At 42.8% G+C, this 24,441-nt stretch overlaps 1 protein-coding gene across 20 annotated transcripts in view; it reads right to left on the bottom strand.

The window, feature by feature from the left end:
- LOC127004572 (transcriptional repressor p66-alpha-like) overlaps window positions 1-24,441 on the bottom strand; it is a 158,195-nt gene that overhangs the window by 19,090 nt on the left and 114,664 nt on the right. For 10 of the 20 annotated variants that reach the window (XM_050872421.1, XM_050872440.1, XM_050872434.1 and 7 more), the window contains exons 1-3: window positions 12,020-12,163; window positions 5,700-5,943; window positions 369-601 (exon numbers count right to left, since the gene is read on the bottom strand). In XM_050872421.1, coding sequence (XP_050728378.1) covers window positions 369-601; window positions 5,700-5,716 — 250 coding nt within the window. In that variant the 5' untranslated portion in view covers window positions 5,717-5,943; window positions 12,020-12,163. The other 10 variants (XM_050872423.1, XM_050872430.1, XM_050872427.1 and 7 more) reach the window with 10 other exon arrangements.

The raw sequence follows: 24,441 nt of genomic DNA, 5'->3' as shown, positions 1-24,441 counted from the left end.
ACATAAGTCACTTGAACTATATGCTAACCCTTGTGATTTAGTTTTATGTACTTTAAAGGATCTAAGACTATAAAATATGCATACACTTTAAGTATCACATACAAACTGAATGTGCAGTGGATGGATGTAACTGCTAATAAAAAAAAATAATAAGGATCTACTCTATGTACTCTTCTTAAAGTCGGGCTACAAGTTCAACTGAGGAACATATCTAAGCCCACAGAGAAGTAATATACATGGAATACTCAGCTCCATAGAACTAACCCTTTGTAGAACATTAAAAAAATAACTTTTACATGAGTACGTACATGCATTAAGCAGTTGTAAGTGTTTTGTGAACAGACCCTAACTTTAATGTTGGTTCTTACCCTCTCTAAGTCTCTTGTTGGAAGCTGGAACAGAAGCCGAGAGATCCATCACTGCTCCAGCCCCCTCCGCCTCCCCCTCCCCTTCCCTGGGCGGCACCGTGGCCCCATGCTGCTGCGGCTGCGGCTGCTGCTGCGGCTCCTCCTCTGGCTCTACCACAACCTCCTCCACAGGGGTCACAGTGCCATTGTTTACCGGACACTTCTCACTTCCCTCTTCCTCCTCTTCATCACGTCTGCAACATTCCACACTTTATTAGATAATGTTACCTTAAATTACTCTTTGCTGCTCATCCTCTCCTCCTCTTCATTACATCTGTGACATTTGGCACTTTATGAGGTTCTATTACCTAAAATTACTTGCTTTTACCCTCTTCCTTCTCTTCAATGCCCCTGCAGCATTAATATTGGTTTTGGTAAAGTCTTGAGTATTTCAGTCAACATTAGTGACCACTTTCTACAGGGGCAGAAGGAAGCCAATATAGCAGTGACTGAAGGAAGCTTATTCCCTAATCATGGCTTCAATAGCTTGGAGGTTATATACAAGTTTACATACTTTATAGGAATGACAGGCATCCTTGCAGTGTGGGGAACAAACAAGTCACATGTCACCTTGGAGTGCTATGTGATGTTGGACAGTTCAATGTGAGAATAACACTAAACAAAAAAACAAGACTGGCATAATCAGAATCAGTATTGGAGTTTGACTGCAATGTAGCAGTTTAGATTACCTATATAAAGTCTAATTCCCCTTCATTACAATTAGGGGGAAAGCTGACTTAAAAGTGACAGACCTGACAATGACAAATTTCTGCCTTCACTTCTGGGGTTACTTAACATTTATTCACCATGTCATTTTACTCATCAAAATGTATTTACCTTAAAGACCAAACTTGCCAATAGATCATCTGCACATGATGTCACAACTCTCATCAAAGATAAAAAATAAATAAAAATAAAAGCCAGGATGTCAATAAAGCCCTGTTCACATTTGAAAGTCCCTGCCTTGAAAGTCTTTTTGACTTTTTACATCACCCACAAGGATCCTGAGTGTTTGAAAAATCCATGTACAAGTGTGTACGACAGAAAGAGGAAGTAAGACCCTGAGGACCCTGCACCATGTGCTTTTACAAGTAGAGAAGAAAGTCAGTGCCTGGGTGGAACTCGTACTGAACCAAGGTTGAAGCTCAACTGCTGCACCCCTCTACCTCTCCTTCACTACCATCCTCACTCTGGAGCGTGACAATGCTCTTTCACACATGCCCAGGGATACTACACAATTCTACACCAAAATTACTGAAGTTCACTGCAGAGTTTGCTTCATCAACCTCTAACAGCACAATATGGATGTTTAGTGACATCTTTATGTCACTTTCTTTACTACTGTTTATGCAAAAAACAGTATGGCCAGAACAAACAAGGGTAGCAGAATTATCACTGAAACAGGCTTCACACCTACCTCTAATGACATGGGTGCCACCCCACAAATCATCTATAATCCCTATTCTTTATATTCAGAAAGATTTAAGTACTTACAAATTGAAACTTTGGATAATGATACACTGAAAGTATAGTTTAAAAAAAAAAAAAAAAATAGATGCCTGATCAGGAAATGCCACAGCCCACACAAGTTTTTGTATGATGGTAGAGAGGAGTAGGACAAATGCTCAACAAAGCCAGGAAAAAAAAGGCAATGCTCAGCTTTAGTGTATGCCTCCAAAAATGCCTCTTAGTACATTTTCATGGAGGAGAGATGACTGCATAAGGTTACATAAGCTGTATATTAGCAAATCTTTCAAGTTGCTACTATTGTTTTACATGACAATGGCTATAACTAATCACTGACAGTATTATGATCTCTCACAGCCAATCAAGTCTGAAGTCACAGAGATGAAGCAATGAAGTGCAAGTGGCTCATGTAATCTGCATCGTATGTCATTGAGAACCAAGTTAGATAATGTTATATACAGGTTATATTTCATTCTATAATTGTGTATCACATATTTCTAATACTTTTGCTTGACTAAACTACAGATGAATATATTTCTGCCTCATTACAATATGAATATGAAATAAATTACCAAGACGTTCAATGACCTATATCAATGTATATTATTGCATTGACGTCGCAGAGGGGAGAGGTATGATTGTAAATACACTTCAATGGTTTGGTAAATAAAATAAAAATTTACCTTCAGCCTGGGAGCCCTTGGTCATTAACCACTCCAATCTAGCACCCATGTTAAAAGACCTTCCTTCCTTAGCCGTATCCTTGAGATAATTTCTAACAATTTGAGAAGTAGCTACATGCACCAGATTCCATCCCTACAATCCTTCTATGACTTGCTTTTATGGATGAATGGTTACATCCATAATAATCTTCTGTTAGTAATTGAATATTTGTATAGCAGAAGTAAAACCTGTGGAATTCAGCCATGTAAAAAAAGTTTGGAAACAATCATTAGTGTTTGAGTTAGTAATAAAAGAACTGTCAAAGCTAAAAGTAAGGGAGAGCTTCGAATATGGCTGCAGGTCTTCTTTGGTCTACTGCCAACTCTACCCTCACCCACTGCTACTTTCTCTTCTCAGTACCCTTCTGTTTGCCCATGCCATCCATTCACAACCCTAGCATACTCAAGAATCATCCTACTCCTTAAATCCACACCAAACATGAACCCCTTTGGAGACATTGCCCGGAAAAGCCCTGACCATCCTTCCAGCCGTCCTTATCCCTGAGTAAGTCTGTGGCTGCTGTATTATTTTTCAAGGACACTACCTCAAGGCCACTCACTATAGGTGCAACTTTCGCCTCAATACGAGAGGAAAACAGTAACTAGAAATATTATGCTTTACCCCCAACACAAGTAAAACTCCAGTAGACCCTCAATTTCATGGACTCAATTTTCTCTTATTTTCTATTTTCAAGACAATATTTGGAATACATTGAAGTTTCACTATATCATCACTACTCTGTTTACTGTCTGTAATCCACGGGGTATCTGCCGGCTAGTACACTGAGAAAGTATATTCTTGTTGTTGTACTTAGCTGTGGGCCATGCTAAATGAATAGCTTTGGTATATTTAGCAGCTCCATCTGGCCTACTGGTTTTGGAAGTTAAAAATATAGACTAAAAAAGGTCACTGACCCTTTAAATTTCTTCTCGATGGTGACAAGTGTATATTATGCCTCAACCTCGTGGTAAGCCTCCTCACTACATGACCGGTTTTTATCCTGGGATATACCATCTTAAGAGAGATTATGCGGGGCAGAGCGTTGAAGTGCATAAACCCACTCTAACATACTAGGGTGTAAAGTGCAGTTCCGTACTGGGAAGCTTATTATCAAATGGCAAGATTTAAGAATGGCACGAGCAACAAAATATTAAACCAAAAATTATCTAGTAGGCCAAACAGATGAAATCCTATGACAAAGTATTAAGCAAAATTAAAATTAAAATAGTGAACCCATAGGATGCATGTATCCAACTGTGTGAGCTCCTGTGTCCACCAAATTCTTAGGGATCCTACTGTTCATTAACTATGTGATACAGAACAACCCCTAAATGATTTGTACACAGGATATTAATAAAAAGTATAAAGAATCTTAAAGTTTTTACAAGTTTATACAAGCATGTAGGTATATGACCTTGAAAACTTAACAGCAATCCTTTCTGTTCATTGCTTTATATTTGTTACTGCACTTTGTTACTTGTACTTCACTCCTCGCTTCTATTCATTCTGGAATCCAAGTTGTTGTTGTTGTTGTTTTTTCATGTGGCCTAAATGTTTATGGTTTATGGTTGTAGAATGAATAGTGGTGTTGTGTATGATCATATGGAGTGGTATGTTATCCAGCATATTTACCATCATACCCAGTGTCAAACTGAAGTGTGTGTGGTTATAAACTGTGGCAATAAAACACGTGATGTGACTAAACAATGGTGTGTGTGTGTGTGTGTGTGTGTGTGTGTGTGTATCATTCACCATGGTCCAATTATGGTACTGCACTTTTTTTTTTAGCTTAGAGCTACACATTTATGAATCTTTCTGTAAGACTGGGGACCTCATGTCACTCCTACGCACCCAGCAGGCGGAGCACAACCCTGAACTGACATCCAGTAACCATTCACTGCTGAGTGGACATGGGGCACAGATCAAGGCCAATGCACAAGACCTGTTATGGTTCCAACAGGCAGGCCACTGACTTAACACTGTCAGGATTTCTAACATGCACTCTAATCATAATGGAACCGTTCACATGGCCCATCACCTGACCAGCTGCCGCCAAGGTGATGGGTAGTGTGAACGGTTACATTAGAATGCATGCAAGAAATCTTGACAGCATCAAACTGGCGGCCTGCCTGTCCCTGGCACACAGCTGATAAGAAATTGCCAAAAAAGTTGATAAATCCATAAATGAATGGACATCCATCAAGGAGAGCATCATTAGATTATCTAATAGATAAGTTCATATATGTAGCATGAGATGATGCAGATATACAAGGTACTACATGCACACATGAAAATTCACGCATACACACACACTAACAACTTGATCTCAATGTAGATAAGAGTGTTACCAGGTTGACTGGAGGGAGAGACAGTAGCAAAATGAAACAAAGAAAACTCATTAAGAGTTGGTGCTTCCCTGTTTTGTAAACACAACATTTGAATGCAGAAGTCAAGGATGCAGTCCAAGGAATTACATTTAAATCTTACATCAAGCAACACCAAAAACTTCCGAGCAATGACAAAGTGGGCAGTGCTAACCATATGATAGAGACTCCCACACACCTAGAAAAGTAAGCCTAGAGAGGAAACAATAAGGTATGGGAGTATACTAAAGCATATCTAACAAACCAAGGCAGTTTCATTACTTTTGGTTGCACTTATTACATAGAGGGCAAAGGTGGCAAGGTTCTCCTAGGGCTACAAGCTCCAACAGCGATGGAGTAAAAACAGAAAAACAACATAACAGCTGATCATATAAGCTTGAGACTCAGAAAACAAAGAGGCAGAGAATATAACCACAGTTACAAAGGTGTTACTGTACCCCTAAACATCAACATCACTGGACATCACAGATCAGAAGGCTCCATGACACACACAAATACACTTAACTAAGGCAGCAGCACAGGGAACTTAAATATTGTCTTGGGGATATTTTTTCTCAACAATAAAATATTAAAACCCAAAGAAAGAACTGCTAAATAAATAAAGGTCAGAAACATATTAAAAGAAACGGTACCATTAGAGGCACTGCTGCAATGGTAAAATTTCCGACCCAACAACACCATAACTCCGGACCCTGTAAGAACACCGTCAAGTCCTTACCTCACACTGAGATCCATGGTGGCCCTGATGCTTGGTGCTCCTCCTCACACAACGCGGCAACAGACGCAATTACTCACGGAAGAACATTTTCACTTCACACAACATTTTAAGTCTTTGTCTTTTGTATGTATCTATTTTTTTCTATTATGCTTTCTGCTCAGCAGTTAGGATTTTTGCACTTTTCTCTGCATTATCAACATTTCTCACTCTGAAGAAGTTTTCACTTTAATTCTGGTCAGTCCTGCTGTAAGAGAAAAGTCACATGAGGATTCAGTTATAATTGATGTTGTTAAAAATGAAACGAACAGTTGCTAATGGAGAAAACCACACTGACAACCCTGCTGCCGTTAGTCAGAGGAGGCACGAACGAGGTGTATTCTTCTGCAAGACCTACATGCATAGCCTTCTACACTGACACTAGTGATACTGGAAGCAACTATTAACTATGTACTATAGTCTTTTTCTGAAAAGCACACGGGTGGCACCTTATATTGCTTTACTGCCCAATACTAAGTGTGCCACAGCTACTAAGGGCAGTGTCATACTGGATGCAAAGCCATCAATAATGTGAGGCAATACGTAACAATGCTTAACATGACTTTATATTGAAAGCAATGTCTCTGAGCTTGATCTCTGACCGTATCGTAGACACACCCACATTGCTTAAGGACCAACCCTAATGAGGTCAGTGGATAGGCCAGGTTAATTCCCTCACCTCATGGACTGATACTTTGGTACTCATGCCAAGGAAGTGAGAATGGGCGTTTAGCAGACGTCACTACCATCAGATAACTGATATCAAAGCTCGGATGAATGGCATCACTAGACAAAACAAGCAAATGTGTGCCTTAGCGCTCCCCATCCACAGCTTAACTAGCATCAAAACGGATAGAAATGGCCTTAATTATGCTGTACTACCTTGATAACAGTAGATGAAGACTAACACATGACCACTATATGCCAGACACATAATGAATTGGTAAATGCTTGAAGCAAGGAACAATTTGAGTACTGTACATATTGACTGCTGAATTTCGGCACTGCATCACTTCTCTAAATACATTACCAAAGAAAACTCGTAAGGCTAAAGATTGTGGTGGCACAGGTGTTTACATACAAACTACTCATGCAAAGGTGATTCTTTATGCTTTTTACTAATGCCAAGCTTGAGGTTAAGGTTTACATAAATAATAATTATCTAGAGGTGAAATCAATGCCATAGTTGAACATGTCATATTAGGGAGGGTTAATTCTTAAACAAGGATTATGATATGTCTTAAAATACAAGGTAATACTGACATATTTCCCCTAGCAGAAATATATGAATATCATTTCTAAGGAAACTGCATCATGAGGTAAAGAAGGTAAAGAATAATCATATATAGGTACTATTGTCAACAGACTACTATCAACTTTTCTCAATCTCTCTCACAATCTACATATTCCTTAATTCATCAATACTCCTAGGCATAGTCGCCGCACTACACAATGACTCTACACTTCCTATTGTTTCTTATCCATATCACTAAATGCTGTTTGTCCATGTATATATATAAACTATAGTCTAATCCAGCAACTCATAACAGAAACAATGCTTAAAAAAATGCCTTTCTCAAAACCAATCCTTTAAATTATTCTAAGATCTTTAGATGTTAAGATCTTAGGTTATTGTTATTCTAGAGCATTCTTAAAACATTTTTCCCCAAAGGAAAAAATGCATACCTAATAGCTATACTTTTCAAAAAGTTATATACCGATGATAAGGGAAAATTTAAGGAAGCAGCTGCCCACTCCATGCTACCACAATGGGCGTGTAGAGGCACTCAATAAAGCTGGTATGGACTAGAGGTTATCGACTGGCTGGGTGCATGCATAATAATAGCAATAATAATCCAATTCTGGTGGCGCTTAGTGGTGTATGACGCTTTGATTATTCATGGAGTGAAATTCCATTGACTTTTTCTCTACTTCCTGTGACACAAAATGGCAACAATGACTTGGAGGATCCCTTTCTTCAGTGATGATGCATAGATGACACTGAGGAGGCAGGTGGCCACCCTTAATATGTACACTGCTGCTGAGCTTGTCAGATCAGCTATGCATCTTAGCTATAATAAAAGGTAACATTTTTAAGGGGGCAGCAATTATTGATGACAAGGTTTGCAACCACACAAAAAATTAAGGCAAATGCCTATCTTCAAGCAAAGTAAAGAATGTCTTAGTTAACAGCAGCAATATTCCAATCAATAATTGTTCATTACCATTCTTCTTACTTCTGTAAAGCCATCCAGCCAGCCAGCATGAAAAATAGAAATACAAATATATTGCCATTATTCTAATCTACAAGATGAAGAGAATCTAAGCTTATCAAGACTGTATATTAAACGAGATAACACCTACATACTTTTTTCCTAAACACTTTACCATTCAAATCAACACCATAAACTGTGACACACTGAAAACAAAGAAAAGATGTTACCTATACACTGAAATGTCCATACCTAGCACTGCCTCCATTTGCTTATTCAGGTGAAAACTGGTAGTAACCCCCCCACCCAACCCCACCCCGCCCCCTCTCTCTCTCTCCGGCGATGACCCTAGAGAGAAAGTGGCACCTCTTAAGTTGTGTGAGTGTGTTTACATATTTACCTATTTGTAGTATACAGGGCCTGAGCCTAAGCTCAAGCCATGGGACAGACTCGCGATCCCCATCCAATATATACCCTCCTTAAATAAGCTTTTAGAGCTCTGGTGATGAATCTTTGGGTATGATTGTGTTGGGGAAGGGGGGGAGAAGACAGAATAATGAAAACCTAGGTAAAAGCATGAAACAAGAAGAATGACAGTGACTAATAACAAATCAGCAGGAAAAAAATGGAAAACTATGTATATTCCACAACATTCTGGAACCTTTCCATGCTATAATTAAGACCCTTAGTAAGATTTTCATTAATACATCATCTTGCACTGCAAATTCAGTAAAATACACGTTTTGACCCTCCCTTATTCCTGGAAAAAAGGCATCCTACTAGAAACCATATAGAACAATAAGATGAACTTCCTGAGGTAAAGACTAATACTCAGTGCTTTACATGGTGCCAAATTATATATATATATATATATATATATATATATATATATATATAGAGAGAGAGAGAGAGAGAGAGAGAGAGAGAGAGAGAGAGAGAGAGAGAGAGAGAGAGAGAGAGAGAGAGAGAGAGAGATGGGGGTAATGAGGCAACCCTACAGTGAAAATCCATTTTACACAAAGTTCAACCAGCTAAGTTAATCAAATGGGTTATAATAGAACATGTTAGCAATGCAACGAACACTGAACTATTGAGGAGCAATGAAGGCAGGGTGCTCAGATAAACCAAAAAATGACAGAGATGGAGTGAGATAAGGATAAGACCGAGTTTACCGGTTCCTTTAAATATTAAACTCCTTCTCTATCCATAAGTTAGGGAGGATAGTATTGGTTCTCTTTTTTCCTGACATTTCTCAACATAAAGAACTTAAAAACTCACTAAGTTAGCTACTAAATGTTTCCCTTATGTAAACATTGCCAGTTTCTAGGTATCTAGGGTCCATGTATGTTTGATGTCAGTCAGTCCCAGAATAAATAACTTCCAAGACCTAATGTATACTAATAACAAAGAAATGAAACCCCTCAAAATGTACGAACAGCTGAGAACACATTTAAATGAAACCACTCCTACTGACCATTCCAGTTGGGTGTTAGCTTTGCAACTAACTGTATGTTTGGGGAATGAGGGTGAATCACAATTTTCCAGAGTAACCAAGGGAAACGAGTATATGATCTATACAAACACAAAGAAACCATAATTTAGTGTAATGAAATCAGCCTTTCATCGATGTCTACTCATCCATCAAAACGTTTGCAGCCGTCTTCCACTTTAATGAACATGATCACTAACTAATAATGATCCAGAGACCATGCACTTCAATACATGGGTACACTTTCATCTGAGTAATGTCTGCACCAGTAATGTCTCCTCCAGAAAGATATAGCCAAACCCCAATCTGTACGCAACTTTCCAAGGCAATAAGCATCGTGCAAGAAGGCTGCTGGCACTACCACCTCTAGATGATCAAATAACTACTAACTACCACTAACAAGTGCTGCTATATTACTTACTAGCAGGTAACTTAAATGCCAAAATTACTTTAAAACACCTGTGACCACTTAACCTCCACCAATACGTTACTTAGCGCTGGGCGTGATGCACAATAATCCATAGACTTAAAATCTATAGACAAAACAGGGATGGCGGTGACGTTGACTTTTTCACTGATTCGCAAGTGCATTATATTACACCAATTATACATATTTATGACTAATGTGAGTACGTCGATCGTGAAGGTCACTCGAGCTACTCCACTACACACTGTTGTAAGCCGGGGGTCCCATCCTGCCCCTTGATTTACACACACACACTCCAGCTGGGCACATCTAGCCAGGGAGGTGCAGCCAGAGAGCTCCCAGGGCAACACCGTGACCCCAGCACACCACAGCACACCGACTCGAGTTCTCACAACGCAAACTTTCTCCACGCCGGGGAGGGAAGAAAAAAAAGTTCAAGCTGTACACGGCAACACTGCTCCAGATTTCTTTTTCACGGCAGCAGAATTTCTGATTTGTTTTCTGAATGAATCACTTCGCCACAACACACCCACTGCTCTCCTCCACAAGCTCTAAACCTCACGATCATCACTTGGGCTGCCTCGTGGCCCACCCAGGGCACCACTCACAGTGGGGAAAATATACAAATAACACGAGCAGAGCAGCCACACAGCACCACCGCACAGCCACACACCGCTGCTGCCACCACCACTATCACCGCCAGCCCGTCCATGTGATCGCCTCCACCAACCAGCTGATCGGCCCACGTGTGCACCAGGAGCCACCGGAGCAACGTAAAAAGGAGCAAGTTGGAGGGTTTGCGGCGGCTGGGGCACGAGGTGGACTGGTGACAAAGCGCTGTGGGGTAAAAAGGACTCACGGCGTCTTCCCCCGGCATGTAGCTCCACTAGCGCGAGGTTGACTGACCAGAGCATCTCCCCCTTTCCCCACCCCTCCCCAGCCACCACCACCACCACCACTCACAGACACCTACTACCTATTGCCCGGGAAAACATTTTATCCCGCATAAAATACAAGATACAACGGTCTTTTCCCCTTTCCCAGGCCTCCGGTACTGTCGAAATGTCCTGTAGAAATGGTTAGAAGGGGCAGGTGATGGGTATTCACTTTGATATGGCAGGAGAGGAAGCGGAAATATGTTGACCTCCCCGTGAGCAACACTCGGCATTCCCCCCCCCGACCCCCTCCCTGCTTCCCTCTCCTGCTGCCTCCTCCTCCTCCTCCTCCCCCCCAGCCAGCCCTCCTGCAAGCGTCACCCCAAAATCACTTTTCAAGACAAACTCAGACTCCTCTCTTGCCACTTCCCTAGTTTCTCCTGCAGTTTCCGGCGCCGCGGCCTCCTCTACCTCACTCCATGCACCTTGGGAACGCTAAAACCACGTCCTGGGGCCCGAATATGCACATTACCTAGCCGTTTTGAAAAGAATCTCGTCCCTGGGCGCGTACACACACACAACAAACTCATTAACAGTATCATGACAGACTTTGTAATGGCGGAAAGAGGCTCCACCGCCGCCGCTGCCGCCGCCGCCGCCTCCGCCAGCCGACCCAGCCTTTATCACACTTTGATTTGTGCACATCAGTTTATTTCAAGCCGGTGCACATCAATATGAGCATTGCACGAATTCATGGGAGCATATTTCACCACACTTCCATTCTTTCCGGGTCAAGGAGGGGGTAAAAATGGGCACATGTCCCTCGGGGCGTCCCAAAATACAGGACACACAAATCACGAGGTGCAAGTGATATAAAACACAGATCAGCTGGCAGGAGGCGGCTTTGTGCCCGCCGGGAGCCGCTCAGCCAGCCGCCTCTCTCTCCGCCGTTATTACAGTCTTTCAGCCGCCTGGTCCGGTCTAATATGCCCACCACGTCACTATTCACCTCACGAGCTTTGCTATGACACCCCACATGGCAGGGTTTGCAGGGGGTGGTGACACAGGGTGGGGGTCAATCGCTCAAGGACTGAATTTGTGCCATATCGATTCTATTTCACAACAAACACACAAACGTAAACTCTTCCTTGGAGTCACGGGCCTGTATTTCCACTTCCCGCGCCATTCTCCACCCCCCACCCCTGGCCACAAGCTCCAGGGGCCCTTCAACACCACCGAAATGCACCCGAGTAACACCTCACGCCCGCCAAGCAGCGTACATGTGGCAAAAATTAGGAGATAATCCGGAGCGCGCCCACGACCAACATGGCGCCTTGTCTCCGGTTAATGGCTACGGGGCCGCACCGCTGGACGCAGGGGCTGCCGCGCACACCCGCCCCCACCATTCACACCCATTACTTTCCCATTACTTACGATACACTTTTGGTCTCCCTCACAGTTGTCCGTCTCCGGCTATCGTAGGCCTCCTCCACCCCGGATTTGGATGTTTTTATTTTTTGTATAGGCATATTCTTCCTGCCTACCTACCTACCTACTTACCCCTTCCATTTCCTCCACCACCCATTACTTTCCCATTACTTATTATGCAGTTATGGTTTCTCTTATAGTTGTCCATCTCCAGCTATCGTAGGCCTCCTCCATCCGTGCTTTCTAACTCATACTACCGGGAAAGGAAGTTTTTATAGGCATACTCTACCTACTTACCCCTTCCATATCCACCACCCATTACTTCCCCATTACTTAGGATGCACTTTTGGGTTTCCTCACAGATGTACAGGCATCTATTTCCAGCTAACGTGTGCTTGAGTAACATCTAACGTTGCCCAACCCCAGGAAGTTTGTATAGGCATTTCCCGTCGCCCAGATAGGCCTTCCTGTGCCCCTGTGACGATCTATCTATGCCTCTAATAGTTGAATAATGGTCTAATACTAAAAATGAATGAGAGTTCAGTAGCCTCTGCCCTGCCAGGCGAAGTACAGAGCCGCTATCGCCTCACGGCACCAAACCAACTTCACCGACGGATGCCATTGCAGACCCATTTCACAGGCCCAATCAAATCGCACCTATTAAACAAAACCATTAACTCGATTTTACCCATTCCTAGGCCTCACCCATGATTGCTATTACCCACCAATACCAGAAATAATACCGATAATTAGAGTAATGACCGGTAATTGATAGTTAAGAGGTGGAATAGTCGTAGGGATAGTCCGGGAGTCAAGCATTGGGAGGTGGATGGGTAGTCATGTTGAGAAATGCCGAGAGGGGTTTGCGAGTGTCGAGCGACCGAGAGCGAGAGACAGGGAGAGAGAGAAAGAGAGAGGGAGAGGGAGGGAGGGAGGAGGCGGAGAGGAGAGGAGGAGGTATAAGGGAGCGGTGTACATGTGTGTGTGTGTGTGTGTGAGGGGGTCGCGTGAGGCATTCTGCTGCACCGTGCCGCCTACACCACCACCACCACCACCACCACTTACCTCTTCCTCTTACTTCTTATTATCCTCCTCCTCTTCCCCTTTCTCCTCTTAGTCTTATACTGCATGCTAGGTTAATCCATATATGATAACTATTGATTTGTTTGTTTGTTCATTTGTTTGTTTCCTTTCTTTCTCATCTATCTTATCAATTCGTTCTTACAGAGAGAGAGAGAGAGAGAGAGAGAGAGAGAGAGAGAGACTATGAAAGTGGATGGTATTTATTTATTAGTCTTAAACTGACGAACATTTCCCACCACTCTCTCTCTCTCTCTCTCTCTCTCTCTCTCTCTCTCTCTGCCGTCCCTTGCTTACCCCCGTTACCTCCCTTCTACCTTCCTTCCCTCCCTCCCTCCCTCCCGCCCTCCATCCACCCGTCACCGTTCCTCCTCCTCCTCCTCCCTCCCGCCTCCTCTCCTTCCCGGCGTCCCTCCTTCCCTCACTCCCTCACTCCTTACCACCACGAGCAAGTATACAAGGGGCCTCAGGGGTCAGTAATACCTCCTCTCTCCCCGTCCTTCCCTCCCTCCCTCCCTCTCTCCTTCCCCTGTTATACCTCCATACCTCCTCCTCAGTCCTCACCTCACCACAATCTCCTCTTACTCTTCCTCCTCCTCCTCGTCCTGCTCCTTCCATCACTCAAGACCATCCCTTCGTCCTTCTTTCTTTCCCTGCCTTCACTATATAAATACGTTACATATCTCTACCACCACCTCCATCACTGCTTCCATTATCTTCCCTCCTTGCCTCTTTATCACAACCTCTTTCTCAACCTTCGCTTCCTCTATCCTCCTCTCCTTTCTTCTCCTCGCATACATATATACATTCACCATCATCATATTTCTCTCCCTCCCTCCTTCTGTCCCTTCCTTGAATTGTCTCCATTTCTCGTTACAACCTCTTTCTCCTCCTCCTCCTCCTTTCGTAGCTTTAACCTTCCTCTCTTGCTTGAATCATACATTTATACATATCATCCCCACCGCCGCCGCCGCCGCCGCCATTCTCTCCCACTCCACATCTCTATTCATCACCAGCCGGCCGGCACCATCACCCTCACCCTCCTTTCCACAATACATACTGCTTCACCATCTTGTCTTATCCCCACTACCACCACCGCCATTATCACCACCAGTTCTCTGCAATAAAAAAACCCTCTCTTGCGTTGTCTATTTCTATCCTTTACCATCACCACCACAACCACATATGCCTTCACTAACCTATCCTTTCGTCACCGCAATAACCACCGCACCCACCTCTATGCATCATCGACATCACCACAACCACATTATTTCATCATCATATCCTATCCTTACCACCACCACCACCACCACCGCCACCACCAGTCCTATGCAATAAACATTTTCTCACACAATGCTTTTATTCTCATCCATCCATCTCTATCTATCTATCTATCTATCTACCTTCACCACTACGTATTTCAATCATCATCCTACCCTCCTCCCCTCATCGCAAAATCATCTCCGTCATCATTATCATCTTCCTCATCATCTTCACCACCGCTAGTTTAGATTATACGCAATATAGTGTCTCGGTGACGATGTGTGTTTTTTTAAATGTTTTGCTTTAGAAATTAGCGACGTAGCTGCGTACGGAGAGGCTCGGCGCGCGGTAAGGAAGGCCATTGTGTGTGTGTGTGTGTGTGTGTGTGAGACCTTTTTCTCCCAAGGCTTGGAAGCGATGTTCACATTCAGTTGCCACGTATGGAGCGCGGGACGGGTGACGTGGCAGAGAGAGAGAGAGAGAGTACAGCTGTAGCGAAAATATATAGAGTGAATTTTATATTAATATGACAGCAATGAAACGAAAGGAATGACATTTAATGCATAATTATAATCAGAGAGAGAGAGAGAGAGAGAGAGAGAGAGAGAGAGAGAGAGAGAGAGAGAGAACCAACAACAGCGAATCAACTAACAACACCTGCTCGCCACAGTATTACTATTGGAGACACGAGAGAGAGAGAGAGAGAGAGAGAGAGAGAGAGAGAGAGAGAGAGAGAGAGAAAGTTGGATGGGGCTCAAAGGGTCCAAGGGGAAGGGGAGGAGGAGGAGGAGGAAAAGGAGAATGAGGGAGGAGGAGGAGGAGGAGGAGGAGGACGCAAGGAGTTAAGAAGGGAGAGAAAGGGGATCTACACACACACACACACACACACACACATACAATGATTATCGACCGGTGAATTCTGCCAAACACCCAGAAACAAGCTTACCACTACTACTACTACTACTACTACTACTACCACTACTACTACTGTTACCATAATGTCATTCTCGCTAAATCAACATTCGTCCTTTCCCCTTTTCCTTCCATTTCTACTACTACTACTACTACTACTATTATGTCATTCTCACTAAATCAACATATTCTTCCTTTCCACCTTTTCTGCACTACTATTACTACTACTACTACTACTACTATTACTACTACAGCTACTAACCCACCACAACCACCTCCTTCACAACGGTTACTCTTCCACTATTATTAACGAAACCACCAACACAATGCCCCTCCCTCCACCACCATCTCAACAACAACCACCACTGCAACCACCACCACCACCACCACCTCTCGATCACGTGACGGAGGCGAACAGGTATGACCCCTCCTCCTCCTCCTCCTCACCCCCACTCCTGCCAGGTGAGACAAGCAGTGCACACCTTTCAATCGGTGGCAACAGTGTATAAAACATCACCGAGTTTGACATCCGCGGCATCATAAGCAACTATCTGTCTGAGTTGTGCCTTCATACGTGTAATATACCTGTTTCTCTCAAAAGGTGGATCTGCCTACGATTTCCTTGCCTTTAGTTAGATCAGGTTAGGTTGTTTGGGTGGAATGAAGATGTTAGGCTATTATCATGATTTTTAGAAGGCTATATGGTGACGTATGATTGCATAGTATGTAAGGGTGCGTATAAAGAGATATTTCGTAGGCTAATATTTAGATATGTAATAGGGTAGATGATGATGGTTCCCTGTATTTTATGGTAGAATACTTATATAGATGGATTTATTAATGCTTGTATACGGAGTCAGTCATTCTCAGTATCTCTTCTGCAAGTAATCATGTCTAAGATGTGTCTTCATGAGGTAAAAAAGGTATATGTGCTCTCGTCTGTCGTTTCATTGTCTAAAAGAGAGAGAGAGAGAGAGAGAGAGAGAGAGAGAGAGAGAGAGAGAGAGAGAGAGAGAGAGAGTTAAAACAGTAGGGGTCACAATCTAGTCACTATCGAGGATTCAGAAGATAGCACAATCTAAAAGGAATGCAAATGGCCGTTTTGCTCTCATTACACACACACACACACACACACACACACACACACACACACACACACACACACAAACACACACACGCAAATATAAAAAAAATGGTTTGCCTCCAATCCATTTCACTTTCCAATATCACCTTTAGCGTTGAATCGCAATTTGGCTTTGTCTCATTTATTCATGGCAGTATATTTGATACGAGTAATGCTCTCTCTCTCTCTCTCTCTCTCTCTCTCTCTCTCTCTCTCTCTCTCTCTCAAACACACACACACACACACACACACACACACACACACACACACGTCACAAATACATAATCATCAATACTTATCTAACAGTGTAATTGTAACAAGAACAACAACTAATAATAATAATGATAATATTAATAATAATAATAATAATAATAATAATAATAATAATAATGATAATAGTAATGTTGACGAGAGAGAGAGAGAGAGAGAGAGAGAGAGAGATGCAACCGTGTTTTTTGTTCCAGCGATGCATTGTGGGTAAACTGTGACCGACTTGCTGGGTGAGTGACGTGCACCACCACCACCACCACCACTGTTACAATCATCACCACTTCTCTCATCACCACCACCACCACCACTGTTACAATCATCACCACTTCTCTCATCACCACTACCACCACCACTTGCAATCATCACCACCACCACCACAGTTACGTACAGTCATCACCGCCACTATCAGCTGTTACAGTCATCACCCCCCCCCCCACCACCACCATCACCACCAATCCACCATCACCACTACTCTCACCGCCATAACCACCTCCACAAGCATCATCACCATCACTATCACTCTAACCACCACTATCATTGCCACCATCACCACAACCACCACCACAACCACCACCATCACCACCACCATACATGCATTACACTTACCTAGCTAACACAGAGAGAGAGAGAGAGAGAGAGAGAGAGAGAGAGAGAGAGAGAGAGAGAGAGAGAGAGAGAGAGAGAGAGAGAGAGAGAGAGAGAGAACAATGAATACATACTCTAAGCTTTTATGATTAGAATATGTAATGGGAGCAAAAGGATCATCATCATCATCAGCAGCATCCGTAATAATAGTAGATGAACACACACACACACACACACACACACACACACACACACACACACACACACACATATACAGAGATATCAAAAGTATGAAGTAAAGAAACAACGAAAGTAAGAGAGCAAAGGAAAATAAAATCAATCAATCAATCAATCAATAAGTAACCTAACCAGTCACAACAACAACCAATACGACGCTAACAAGTGATTTATACTAGCTTAATCAACAAGAGTTTACTACAACTACTACTACTACTACTACTACTACTACTACTACTGTCACTGTTACAATCATCACCACTACTCTCATCACAGCCACCAACACTTACAATCATCATCATCACCACCACAGTTACGTACAATCATCACCACCACGGCCATCACCACCACCATCACCACTACTACTACTACTACTACTACTACTACTACTACTACTGTTATTACTACTATCAAGACACCTATCAATCCCATATGGACCCTTTTTCTTTGGCCACTTTATCAACAATTTACAGAAGCAGCGCCAGTGATCTTTTTTGTCTATTTTTTTTTCTTATTATTTTTTGCCTTCGAGCTGCCTCCTTTCCTCTATAAAAAAACATCAGTATCAAAACAAGTGGCAATAGTGGGTAAGTACCTTCTGCACGTTGACAGAAAGAGCAAGACACCTACCCCGTATTCCTTAACCATCCGTCGCACAAGTACACAGATCTGACAAGGCTTTCGTAGACGTTTTGGGTATTTCCAGGTGTAGCTCAATGACCCCGGTGGTAGTGCGACTCTTCCTCTATGCCGTGGATGTGAAAAAAACATCAAGAAAACCCTATTAATCTCCATTTTGGCCTGTTTAAATAGTTGATGTTGGAGGTGGAAGCGTCTGAGAACACCGCCCCTGACCACCTCTACGTAAAAAATAATCGGTAGGTTGGACTGTGAATTAAAGGAAGAAGAGAAAATAAAGGAGTAATCCCTGACAGGTGCGCCCTTTCGATGTAGATACTGATAAAATATGCAGCGAGTGAGTGTGAAGGTGAGGGAAAGAAGAGAGGAAGAGAGGGAGGGGGGAAAGGGAGAGAGAGAGGGAAAGGGAAGGGATGGGAGGGAAGGACGTAAGAGATAGATAAAGGAAGGAAGAGATGGAGAGAGAGAGAGAGAGAGAGAGAGAGAGAGAGAGAGAGAGAGAACGGAAGGAGAGGGGATGGCGTAAGAGGTATACACTGAAGAAGGAAGAGATGGAGAGTTGAGGAAAGAGAATAGAGAGAGAAAGGGAGGGAGAGAGAGAGAGAGGAGGGAAGGGAACGGAGAGGAAGTATAAGGAAGTAATGGTTGGTAAGAATGACAGAAACGTATTCAAACACTGCAAACATTACATTCCAATGCTTGCTAATGTTAAATACTAACCAAATGCGTCTTTTTTTAATGGACCTCTCTTTTGGCCACTCTTCTATACACTCATAAGCCCCGATCACACTGTACCGACTCTGGGCCACGACAACCTAGCGACTCCAGGAACACGAGGCCTTGGGTGTGAAATATTGATATGAAAGGATCGCACATAGGGTCGTATTATAAGACATTTCGCCGTCCAAGAACACATACTTGATAAGGCTTTCGTGGGAGTTGTGGCCATTTCCAGGGGTAGTTTTATGAACCTGGTGGTAGTTTCGTCCTTCCTCTGTACCCTGAGCATAAAAAAACACTCATTAGAACCAGACTGATCCTCCCTTTGATCTTTAGATATAGCTGATGTGAGAAGGCAAAGTGTCTTGTAATACCAGCCATAGTCTTTCCGATCATATGCGACCCTTCCACATCAAGATTTCACACCCAAGACCTCGTATACCCCGAGTCGCTGGGTTGTCATGGCCCAGAGTCGGCACAGTGTGAACGGGGCTATAGGAGCAGCAATTAGTGGACTTTTTTTCCCTTTTTTTTTGCCATGGAGCTGCTTCCTTCACTGTAAAAAAAAATGTCAGTGTATAAGGAAGGAAAGACGGCAGAAAGGTGGAGAAAGGAAGAAAAAATATCGGGTAGTAAAGACTCACTGAAAACATTACATCTATTTTCTAATATCAAATAAAAACCCAAGGGCATTTTTTGTTGTTGTTGTTGTGTCGGTGTAAAGGAAGGAGGAAAGATGGATAAAGGGATATAAGGGGTAAAATGGATAAAAGGAAATGACGGATAAATCGGATATGAAAGAAGTCGTGCATAAACATTGCAATCAATCATTATAACTACTTTCTCCTTGATTGCAAACCCAGTGTATCCTCGTATGCTTCAGAGAGGAGTAAAGGAAGGTAAAATGGAGGAGGGGAAGGATCTATTGGCATCTACAGACTCGTATTTCAACACTGCAGCATCAAACTCTACTTTTTAATGATCAATACAAACCAAATGCAGTTTCTTGGTGGTGGTGGTGGTGGTCTTTTGGGAAGGAAGGAAGGAAGGAAGGAAGGAAGGAAGGTAAGATGGAGGAAGGGAAGGATCTATTGGCATCTACAGACTCGTATTTCAACACTGCAGCATCAAACTCTACTTTTTAATGATCAATACAAACCAAATGCAGTTTCTTGGTGGTGGTGGTGGTCTTTTGGTAAGGAAGGAAGGAAGGAAGGAAGGAAGGTAAGATGGAGGAAGGGAGGGATCTATGGCCATCAATAGTCTCGTATTTCAACATTGCAAGCATTAAACTCTACTTTTTAATGATCAATACAAACCAAATGCAGTTTCTTGGTGGTGGTGGTGATGCTCTTTTGGTAAGGAAGGAAGGAAGGAAGGAAGGAAGGTAAGATGGCCATCAATAGTCTCGTATTTCAACACTGCAGCATCAAACTCTACTTTTTAATGATCAACACAAACCAAATGCAGTTTCTTGGTGGTGGTGGTGGTGGTCTTTTGGTAAGGAAGGAAGGAAGGAAGGTAAGATGGAGGAAGGGAGGGATCTATTGGCATCAATAGTCTCGTATTTCAACATTGCAAGCATTAAACTCTGTTCTCTGATAATAAATACACTCAATGCAGTTTCTAGATGGTGATGGTCTTGTGGTCAGGAAGGAAGGAAGGAAGGAAAGATGAAGGGAAGGAAGGATCTCTAGGCATCTGCAGACTTGTATTTCAACATTGCAATCATCAGAGTCTACTTGCTAATGAAAAATAAACCTTCAATGCAGTTTATAGATGGTGGTGGTGATATTTCCGCGAATAAGAAAGGCAGGAAGACAAGATGGAGGACGGAAGGGATGTATAGGCATTTAGACTAGTATTTCAACATTGCAATCATCAATCTACTTGCTCATGATAAATGCAGACCCAATGGAGTTTACAGATATGATGATGATCTTTCAGTGAACAAGGAAGAAAGGAAGGAAGGAAGGACGTGTAATGGTGGTGGTGGTGGAGGTAAGGGAGGTGGTGGTGGTGTTGGCTGTGCGATCGGCGCTTTAAATCACCACCACCACCACCACCACCCACCACTGCTTGCCATCACCGCCGCCGCCACCTCCGTCCGCCGTTGCCGCCGCTACCTACCAGAGCACCTCGACATGTAAAAACAGGGCGGTATTAAACACCTCCCTACGCCTAGCAAGCAAGTCCCTTCCCTTCCCTTCCCTGGCCAAGCCTCGACCACTTCTACTGATGAGGGATTCATTATTTTTTTCCCTTTTTTTATCCTGGCGCAGAGGGAGAGAGAGCGAGAGAGAGAGAAGGAGAGCGGGAGAGAGGGAGGGAGGAGGATGGGGATGGACGGAAACAGAGAGAGAGAGAGAGAGAGAGAGTAGGCGGGAGAGCAGGCAGGCAGGAGGAAGGGTGGCGCGGACGGACTGACTAGAGGGGTGGGCCGGGGCAGGGCAGGGCAGGGTAGGGAGGGAGGAAAGCGAGTGGCGCCGTGAAGGTTCTGAAGTGGCAGCAAACCCGAGGCTGGGCAAGAGGGTGCACCGTGTATCGATCCGTGTATTGTCCCCCTTACTTCAGGCGATGGCGGCGCGCTATCACCCACCCGTCCGCCTACCCGCCCGCCCGACGCAAACATGAAAAAAACAAACAAAAAAACAAATAAACAAATAAATCGATAAATATGGTAATTAATTCCCTAATGACGGTGCTTGCTTTGGTTCTTGACGCCCGATGACGCATACACAAAAAAACAATAAAAATAAGTTAATAAATAAGTAAAAAAAAAAGATATATATGGTAATTAATCCCAAATGACGGTGCTTGCTTTGTTTCTTGACGCCCGATGACGCACACACGACCAACAACAACAACAACAACAACAACAAAAGATAAATATGCTAAATCATTCCATCATTTCTTAACTGCCACTAACCAACCACTTAACCAGCCCACAACAACAACAACAACAGCAGCAACAGAAGTAAAAGAGTAAACATATATACTAATTAGTCCCCAAAATGACGATGTTTTCATTAAGTTCTTAGAAAAACACACGAATCGCACAAACAAAAAAAAAATATTATGTAAACAAATAGAAAAAAAAAGCTGATTAATTATGTCATACTTTTTTTCTTATGTGTTTCAATAGCAAGTTGTATACCACATGAAAAAAAGACCCACACACTCGATAAAAACACACACACACACGCAAAAAAAAAAAAAAAAAAAAAAAATCAGAAAGCAAAAATAAATGAAGTAAAAGCAAAAAGTTAAATAAATTAATAAATAAATCACCAAACCAATATATAATTACAACTCAACTCCGCATAACAATCGAATCACTAGGTAAGCATTTTTTTTTTTTTTACTGATAACCATTTATTGTGGTGCACGGTTACTGAGAGGAGATAAGAACACATGCCAAGGCCACCCGCGGATAAACGACATCAACGGGTGAGAGAGAGAGAGAGAGAGAGAGAGAGAGTGTGCCGAGTCGAAGGTTAATCCGTAGTCAGCAACGACGAAGGACACTCCCAACCAAGACCAAGACCAAGATCTACACGACGAAGGGAAAAAACAAAATTGACAATATGTAAATTTTGAATGACAAGAGAAAAAAGAAGGAAGTATCTACACGACGAAAGAAAGAAGCAAAAACGGCAATACGGAAATTTTGGAGGATAAGAGGAAAGAGAGGAAAGAAGGAGAGATAAAGAGGAAAGCAACATACCCCCGGACAGTGAAGAGCTACATCAGGGAGTGCCGTTACGAAGACGAAACTCCAGACTCAACTCAGCTCGGAAGAAAAAAGTAGGAGGGAAGAAGGAATATACGTGGAAGGAGGAATTCGGGGACATAATGATTGAAGGGAATTAAAGGAAAAAAGAGTGCCCGTATATTTAATTAGACGTATCGGCACCTCAGATCGCTTGTTTGAATTTGAAAAGCCTTTTGTAGAAGTTGCTATGGGATATTCATGGACTGTTTTGTGATTCAAGCGATAGTTTTTACACATCTACTTACACCTTGCACGGGAGAAAACACGCATGAAAATCAGGTTAATCTTCCCTCCGGCCTTGGAAAAAAGTTGCTATGAGATTTTCTTGGACTGTTTTATGATATTAGCGATTGTTTTACACGACATCTACACCTTGAACGGCAAAAAAACACCCATGAATACCCGGTTAATCTTCTCTGTGGCCTTGGAAACAAATTGCTGTAGGATTTTCAAGGACTGTTTTGTGATTCTAGCGATAGTTTTACCCGACATCTACACCTTGAACGGCAAAAAACACCCATGATACCCGGTTAATCTTCTCTGTGGCCTTGGGAAAATGTCTTAATGGGAATCTGATACGTTTAAAAATAAGGGCCTTCAAAACACGACGGAGACTCCAAAAACGTGACCGAGACTAAACATCCCTCAACAGACGAAGCAGAAGAAGAACTGAACTCTCTATATATGTTACTCTTATCAGCTGCTTATTATGCGGTCTTGCAGGGACGAGGTGACAACACATACATCAATAAGCAATAGAAAGAGAGCACGCAGCCTTCACCTGTAGCAGCGAGGAGACTCCAATCCTCTCTACTAGCACAGAAAGAAGGAAAGATAGCAAGCACAAGATAATATTGACGAAAATACGTGTGGTTTTAAGTACATAGAGGATCGATATGTGGAAAAGAGATTAATATGAACTGAATGTGAGAGAGAAAAGGAAAGAGGTGAATAGAGATACGGGTAAAGAAGAAGAAAAAAAGAAAGAGAAGGAATAGAGAAAAGGGAAGAGAAGATAGGTAGATTGAGAGAGAGAGAGAGAGAGAGAGAGAGAGAGAGAGAGAGCAGACAAAAACAAAAAAAAATACACCCACCCATAAACATGAACACGATCAAGCCAAGTAACGAACAGGGAGAGAGAAGGAAAAAGAGATAAAAATTACTTGCCCGAGAAAGAAAGAAAGCAAAGAAAACTAAAACCAAAAAAGGAAAAAAAAGCGAAAGTAAAGAAAACAAAACAAAACAGGTGGAGAGAACATGCTTACATATATAAATAGATTATTGATTCCTGCAAGTCTATCAACGCCATCTTGACACGCTCCCTCTCTCTGTATCCCCCCTCTCCCCCTTCTTTTCTCTCCCCCGTCCCCTTCCCTTCTCCTCCCTCCATCTCTCCCTCCCTCCCTCCCTCCCTCACTGTTCCCTTGCATGATGCTTACCGACGTGTGCGCATGTGTGTGTGTGTGTGTGTGTGTGTGTGTGTGTGTACCGAGAAACTATATCAAGACACACACACACACACACACACACACACACACACACACACACAGGTATATAATTAAGCATACTAAACCATCCACTAGGGGGGAGAGAGAGAGAGAGAGAGAGAGAGAGAGAGAGAGAGAGAGAGAGAGAGAGAGAAATCAACTCCCCCACTCTCCCCGACACAC

Source organism: Eriocheir sinensis, chromosome 28, assembly GCF_024679095.1.
Source record: "Eriocheir sinensis breed Jianghai 21 chromosome 28, ASM2467909v1, whole genome shotgun sequence".
Lineage (NCBI taxonomy): Eukaryota > Metazoa > Arthropoda > Malacostraca > Decapoda > Varunidae > Eriocheir > Eriocheir sinensis.
Note: the sequence above shows the minus strand (reverse complement) of the source record. Positions and strands in the feature narration are given on the sequence as shown.